This window comes from Chrysochloris asiatica, unplaced genomic scaffold (genome assembly GCF_000296735.1).
Source record: "Chrysochloris asiatica unplaced genomic scaffold, ChrAsi1.0 scaffold00040, whole genome shotgun sequence".
Classification (NCBI taxonomy): Eukaryota; Metazoa; Chordata; class Mammalia; order Afrosoricida; family Chrysochloridae; genus Chrysochloris; species Chrysochloris asiatica.
Window position 1 is genome coordinate 17,599,854 of NW_006408558.1, and position 7,492 is coordinate 17,607,345.

At 55.0% G+C, this 7,492-nt stretch overlaps 1 protein-coding gene across 3 annotated transcripts in view; it reads left to right on the forward strand.

Annotated features, from left to right (window-relative positions):
• The first annotated feature begins 1,157 nt into the window (after nucleotides 1-1,157).
• TMEM134 (transmembrane protein 134) overlaps nucleotides 1,158-7,492 on the forward strand; it is a 12,413-nt gene continuing 6,078 nt past the window's right edge. The window contains exons 1-6 of one of the 3 annotated variants that reach the window (XM_006860847.1): nucleotides 1,158-1,424; nucleotides 2,343-2,407; nucleotides 2,823-2,912; nucleotides 3,034-3,110; nucleotides 7,221-7,265; nucleotides 7,415-7,468. In XM_006860847.1, coding sequence (XP_006860909.1) covers nucleotides 1,251-1,424; nucleotides 2,343-2,407; nucleotides 2,823-2,912; nucleotides 3,034-3,110; nucleotides 7,221-7,265; nucleotides 7,415-7,468 — 505 coding nt within the window. In that variant the 5' untranslated portion in view covers nucleotides 1,158-1,250. The remainder of the gene's footprint in view (nucleotides 1,425-2,342; nucleotides 2,408-2,822; nucleotides 2,913-3,033; nucleotides 3,111-7,220; nucleotides 7,266-7,414; nucleotides 7,469-7,492) is intronic. The other 2 variants (XM_006860848.1, XM_006860849.1) reach the window with 2 other exon arrangements.

Genomic DNA, 7,492 nt, shown 5'->3' on the forward strand with positions numbered 1-7,492 from the left:
GTATCCAATGGCCAAGTTGCCCATCTCTGTCCACTCTGTGTGTGGAGGGGGTGCTTCCATCTTCTTTTGATGCTTTCTGCATCGTTCAATGTTTTGCTCATTGTTGTTGTTATTAAGTGCTGTCCAATCGGTTCAGACTCACACTGACCTTGTATAGGGTTTTCGAAGAGCAGCTCGTGGGTTTTGAACTGCCGACCTCGTGGTTCATAGTTCAGTGCAGATCCCACAGTGCCCCACCAGAAGTCCATATTGTGCTCATTGTTGTTAAGTGCTGTCGAGTTGGTTCCGACCCATAGCGACCCTGCAGAGGATTTCCAAGGAGCGGCTGGTGAGCTTGAACCGCCCACCTTACGATTGAAACCGACGTTGGGAACCAGTGCATTATCTTGTCGCACCACACCAAGAAGCCGCCCATAGAATCCTTCAATATTGCACGTGGAGGCTGGCATTTTTTCCTTCACTTCTTTCAGCTTGAGAAATGCTGTGTGTCCCTACCTTTAGTTTCCTAACTTTTATTCATAACGACCCTGTATAGCGCTTCTAAGAAGCAGTTGGTGGGCTTGAACCTCTGACCTTGCGGTTAGCAGCCCAGTGCTTATTCTACAGAGTCACACCAGGACTGCTAACTGGGGTGTGAGTTTTAGGCAGATGAATAACCTAAGCGCTTACTTAAAAAATTAAAAGTTGTATTGAAGAGAACCACACAAAGAAAAAGTTCAGGTTTGTTTTAAAAGAACACTTGGCTGCCCAGATTGGAAGAGAGTAGCGATTACACAAACTTTATGATGCTGTTTCCGCATCTGCAAGATAGCTAGAATCCTCTCTAGGGAGGCCGCGCTGAGGACGGATGAAAAACAGATAGTTGCTGGGAGACTCCCGAATCCTCGAAGGTTCCATATCTGCCTGGGAGGCAGGGGCTGGAAACCCTTCCGCACCCATTTTACAGCCCGAAGAGGAACACCAGAGCGCAGCACCCACTGTCACTCGCCGAGGCGGCCGCTGGGCGGTGCCGCTCTCTGTTCAAGAAAAGACCCCGCCCACCAGCCCGCTCGGCGATCGGCAACTCTAGCCTGCTGGAGCCGACGCCTCTGCTGGGGCGCGGGACGTTCCAGAGACGCGAGAGGGGGCGGGGGCGGTGTCCTGTGTGGGGCGGGGCATTGTGCGGGGGCGGGGCCTCGACGACGCTAGGTAGGCGGCGTGGATGGCGGCGTGTTTGGTGGCGGCGCAAGGCGCCTGAGCGGGCCGGGGCCATGAGCGCCGCCCGGCCCCAATTCAGCATCGATGACGCCTTTGAGCTGTCCTTGGAGGACGCGGGTCCTGGGCCAGAGCCCAGCGGGGTCGCCCGTTTCGGGCCACTGCACTTCGAGCGCCGGGCCCGGTTCGAAGTGGCCGACGAAGACAAGCAGTCCCGGCTGCGCTACCAGGTGAACGGCTCGGCCCACTTCCCTCCCTCCCCCCCCGCCCCGCCCCATCGGACCGGACCCCAGGTGGGATACGGAGAGCCCCGTTTTCGGGGAGAATCTGCCTGGAGACCCCCTCCTCGGACGTGACCCCTGATCCAGAGCCCAGATCCAATCTTTGGTCCCCAGCCAGCAGTGGTGAGCCCGGACCTGGGGGTTCATCTCCCACCCCCAGATGGAGCTTCCACCTGGCATTCTCACCCACCCTGGGCACTGACACCTTTTCCACCCCATAGTGAGCTTGGGGAGCCCCTCTGTACCCCGAGCCAGAGCCTTGTTCATATTTAGTAACGCTCCCTCTGCCACAGGTCAGACCCACGGAGAACCTGCGCCCCACTTCTTGGTTTTGAGAGCATCCCCTACCCTACCCCCTCCCCATAGGATGAGTCCTTAGTGACCTCTTACTACTGAATCCTCATTTTCCGAGAACTCCCCAAACCTTAGAACCCTTTGGACATGGGTAAGATTTCTGTGCCCCAAACCTAGGAACCCTGAGCCCAAAATCAAACCGGCATGCCAAAGACAGAACCCCTACTCTAGACCCCTGAAATACCATCCTGAGAGTTTCACACTGACTCCCACACTTGGGAGGTCTGCTGGCCCTGGGACCCCTACTGGGAAACCACACCGGGCCCTCTGCAGGCCCCTGCTCCTCAAAGCCCAGCACCGCCTCCCCTCTGGGTTTCGGTTTCTGTGAATCATCAGATTCTCTGTGAATCACCAGACTCGTTCTGCTGGGAGAGTGAGGGTGGAGGGTGGCTTAAGCAGCTGTCAGGCGCCAGGCAAACAGCTGTGTGGGCCTTCTCCCTCCTCCTCCCCCAGAGGGGAGTGGGGTAAGGAGCCTAGCCCAGCAACCCCCCTGTGCCCTGTGTTCTGGAACAGAACTTGGAGAATGATGAGGATGGAACCCAAGCCTCACCGGAACCCGATGGGGGAGTCAACACCAGGTCAGGGCCAGGTGGGGACCCACCCCTGTACCCCAGCTCCAAGCCTCTCTTCCTATTCTTCCAGGGACCCTTCCCAGCCCTGCACTCCACCTCTCTCAACTTCCATATATCCTGTCCTGAACTGGCTCCCACTTCCCTCATGGGCCTCTTTTCTTATAGGGTCTCCCTACCCGAGTCCCCAGCCTCCCACTCCTAGCCTTCCCCAACCCTTGGCCCTGCAGAAACCCCAGCTCCTGAATTCATCCTCACCCTGTCCCCTCTCAGGACCCCTTCTGCAAGACTACCCTGCCCCAACCCCTGGACCATCGGGACACTTTGCCCTAACTTCTGACCTGTAGAAGCAGGCACCCCTCCCCCCCCTGCCTCTCACCAAGTTGCCTCCCTGTTCTCACTTGTTCCTCCCCCCACTTTGCAGGGATTCAGCCCGAACCTCCATCCGCAGCTCCCAGTGGTCCTTCAGCACTATCAGCAATAGTACCCAACGCTCGTACAATGCCTGCTGCAGGTGAGAGCTGAGCCCACTTGAGCTACAGCCCCAAGCTCCCCCTGCTAGCCCAACACAGCAGCCCTGGTTCCCCTACACCCCACACCCCTTTCTTAGCCTTCTTGCTTTCCTGCCTCCCCAGCTGGATCCAACACCCTTTGATCCAGAAAAACCGCCGGGTGGTGCTGGCCTCTTTCTTGCTCCTGCTGCTGGGATTGGGTGAGTGCCCCATGGCCCCCTGCCCCTCCATGAGGGCCTACCCTCTGCTTCTGCAGACTTTACGCCCTACTGGGTGCCCTGAGCCTCCCAGCATCCAGGGGAGGCAGCTGGCTGGCATCATTCCATCCATGTTATAGGTGAGGAAACAGGCTTGAGAGGGTCAGGCCCCGCCTCCTGGTCACACAGCCAGGAAATCAAAAGTAACTAGAAATGGGACTTGGCTTTGCTCTAAGGAGCCATGGACTTCAAAAAGAAAAAGTAGCTAAGAGTGTGTTACAGAGTCCTGGGTGGTGCTGGAGGGTGAGCACTGGACCACAAGGCCACTTTGAATTGCAAGGTCAGTGGTTCGAACTCACCAGCTGCTTCTCAGAAACCCTATACAGCGTCACTATGAGTCGGAACCAACTCGACGGCATTTAACAACAACTGAGTATGAACAAGGCTCTGACTCGGTACAGAAGGGCTCCCCAAGCCCAGTGTCAGGGGGAGGGGGTCATTGCTGGTATTAATCATTCAGCCAGCACGCGTATCCCTGTTTCAGCCCTGGGGATACAGCAGAGGAGAGAGTGGGTAGACAGCGAAAGAGTCTGTCCTCGTGAACTGTTCGTTCCAGGTCCCCTTACAATTAGGCTGCTGTAGACAGGAAGCCTGGTATAGGGCTATAGGATAAGCTCAGGGCTGCAAGGTTGGTTTGAATCATAAGGTCAGCGGTTCATACTTACCAGTCACTCCTAGGAAACCCTATACTTGGTCACTATGAATCAGAACTGACGCAGACACTTCACAACAATAACAAGACAGGCGGGCTTACAGGGAAGAGGGCTAACAGCCACCACGCATTCTGCCTGCTCCAGGCCAGGTACAGGGTGGACTGATTTTCCTTGCTGTACAGATGGGGATACAGAATCTTAGGTGAGAGGTAGGGCCACTAGCCAGGCCCCATGGGTAGAGGAGGGTGCTCGCTGAGGAATGCTAGGTGCCCTGCCAGCCTGACCTACTGAGGACCTGTCATAGCCCCTTCTCTGGAGTCTGAGACCCAGTGGAGCTTTCCCATCACCTTTATTGCCCAGATGAGGAAACTCAGGCTCCAAGCAGGTAGATCTCACAGCCAAATGTTAAAGGAGGCAGGGTCCCCAGAAAAGATCTAGGATTGGGGTCAGAGGAACCCATAGGGAGAAGGCAGGCTGTGGCTACTGAGCCGGCTTCCCCTCCTCTCCCAGGAATGCCCAAGCCCCCAACCAGAAGGTCAGGCAGTATCTGTGCCTCCTCCCTTGCCCTATGACCAGAGTCCGGGTGTCTGGGTGCAGGGGACGGAGCTACTTCCCCACCCCACCCAAAGTGCTGGTTGTAAGTCACACTGGCCACTGCTGGAACTCATGTGTGTCCTCTCTGTCAACAATCCAACAAGGCAAGCAGTCTTAAAGTTCAGTCTTACATAGGGACTTGCTAGAACGCTGGCTAGGATGTGGGGAGCAGGGATTTCGTCCATGAGCGCAGGGCCTAGTTAGGAACTGCAGTGAAACCTACAAGAACCCCAACTCCAAGGACTGCCTTGTGTTTCTGGGTCTCACAAGTTTTCCATCTTTGACGGGGCACACACAGCCTCTCCTATCGCTCTCTTTTCATGGAAATTACAGGTGGGAGGGAGCCATCAAAAAGAAAACTCCATTCTCTTTCCATTCCATTTTCCCATGAACTTTCTGAAGTCTCCTCATATTTGAGCTTTCTCTGAAAAGTTCTGGCTTTCACAGGTATCACTGTAAAAACAGGCGTCCCTGAGTACGCAGAGCCTGCAGCCCTTAGCCAGGTGCAGGGAACAAGTGCCAGCTCTGAGCAGGACATGAACCCCACAACTGTCCATGGGGGACCCAGCAGTGGCCTCTCCACCTTTCAGTGCCCTGGTTATATCTCAAATCTGCATCCCTGCTTGGGGCTTACAGATCTGGCCTCTCCAATCTCCACAAATGCTGGAAGCTTCTAGGAAGTTCCAAGTTTTCTCCAGACCCCAGGCCTCTGCCCTGCTGTGCCGTGCCCTCTGGACAAGGCCTGGGCAAAGTCCCTGGGGTCAGATTGCCGCCACCTTCCAGCTGCAGCTGGCGCAAGTCACATATCCTCTCTGCTCCAGTTTCATTTTCGGTGAAATGGGGGTCATGTAATGCCTGTCTCAATCATGTGATAAGTCAGTTCATGTAACTAGCCCCATGCCTGGCTGCCCTGGTAAGTGGCCAGTCTCCCAACTATTACCACCATTGTTAATCCTACCACACTGTCACACAGTGACTACAACAGTGGGTTCAGACACAGCACCGATGGTGAGGATGGGGCTGCACCAGCCCGTGTTCATTCTCTTGTACAAAGGGGTCACAATGAATTGAATCTCATAGAGACCCTGGATAGTGTTTCCAGGGAGCAGCTGGTGGGTTTGAACCGCCGACCTTGTAGTTGGCAGTCCAGTGCTGACCCTACAGCGCCACCCCAGGACTCATTTACTACCACTGCACTAAGGAGCCCTGGTAGCATAGTGGAGAGCAGGCTGGACTGCTAACCTCAAGGCCAGTAGTTAGGATCTACCAGGTGCTCCACAGGAGAAAAATAAAGCTTTGTGCTCTCCTAAAGATTTACCACCTCAGACCCTCTCCAGGGTCACTATGAGTGGGGACCGCCTCGGTGGCCCTTCACTACCACTAATCCTGTTCTACCACCACTATGTGAGGGGACCCGGGGCGACACTGTAGGATCAGCACTAGACCGCAAGGTCGGTTTGAACTTCAAGGTTGGCAGTTCAAATCCACTGGCTACTCCCTGAAAACCCTACACAGGATGGCTATGATTCCAAACCAACTCAACACTAAACAACCACCACTATATGATCACTGTGAACTGCCACCACACTGCTGTTACTACACAACCATTTCACCACTGCTGTTATTATTAAACTACAACTGCTTGAGGAGTAGCGTTTTGTGTAATGGGTTGGGCTGATAATCACATTGTAGCAGTTTGCATCAACCAGCTGTTCTACAAGAGAAAGATCCCTCCGAAAGGAACCGCTGTACTAGGAGTTGGGACTAGCTCCATGGCACACAAGCATTATCACCACAATGCACAACGCTTGTTACTACCACTGTTGTTGTTCCATGGGAGTTCTGGTGTGCTGCTGTAGGGTAAGCACTGGACCTCAAGGTCGATTTGAATCACAAGGTTGATGGTTCAAACTCACCAGCCAATCCTTGGAAACCCTATGCAGGGTTGCTATGAGTTGGAACAACAACGCTGTCACACTTCCGCTACTATTACTGTACGACTGTTAGTGTATCATTCTTGGTACAGTCGGAAGAAGATTGGTTTAAAAGAGGCAGATGGATCGGCACAGTGGACCCAAACATAACAATTGTGAGGTTGGCACAGGATCGGGCAGTGCTTCCTTCGCTTGTGCACAGGACCACTGAGGCGGAAGGACGTTACTACCAGCTCACGACCACTAGTATTATTATACTGCCGAAACTTGCTGCCATCCCTGCCCCAACTCAACCTTCCTGTCTCAGATGGCAGTGCTTCCAAGAAGCCCCTCCCTGGTCCCCCTGAGCTCCCTCCCACACACCAGTGTTCCTTCCCTGGGTATCCTGCTCCCACACACCAGTGCTCACCTGCATGAACTTCAGCGCCCTTGGTCTCAGCTAAGACTGACCGGAAGGACCCTGAGAGCTGGGGCCTTTTTGACCTTTCCCCCCGGGAAGTCCCATGCCAGGCACGTGGTTAAATGCCGGCCAGTCAATTCTGACTCAGCATCCCTATATGTATAGGGTTTGCAAGGAGCAGCTGGTGGGTTTGAACTGCTGACCGTGTGGCTAGCAGCTCAGTGTTTATCCTACAGCACCACACCTGGGCTCCAGGAGGTGTCCAGTAAGCATGGAGTGAATGAAAGGGGCCTTGTTAAGGCAGCAATCTCTCATAGACCCTTTCCATGGCCTGATGCTCTGAAATCAGCTTCGGGGTGAGGGATCTTTACCCAGGGACCTTAAGCGCAGGTGAGGGCACCATGCCTCAATACTGAACCAGGGTTGGGTGGGGAAGGCTCCCTTTCACCCTCGTGTCTTCCTCTGTGTGCAGTGCTGATCCTGATCGGCGTGGGACTCGAGGTGTCCCGCTCTCCAGGTGAGCTCCCTCTCCTACCTGCACGGGCAACGCACACCCCTCTCTGGTGTCCCTGATTCCTGAAAAACAGCACCCCATCCCCAACATCTGCGGCCGGGGAGCCCTATGCCTTCTTCAGCCCTGACCTGGCCCTTCCCTTCCTCCCGCAGGTGTCTCCAGCGCCATCTTCTTCGTGCCGGGCTTCCTGTTGTTGGTGCCTGGAGGTGCGAGCAGCCTGGGGAGGAGTG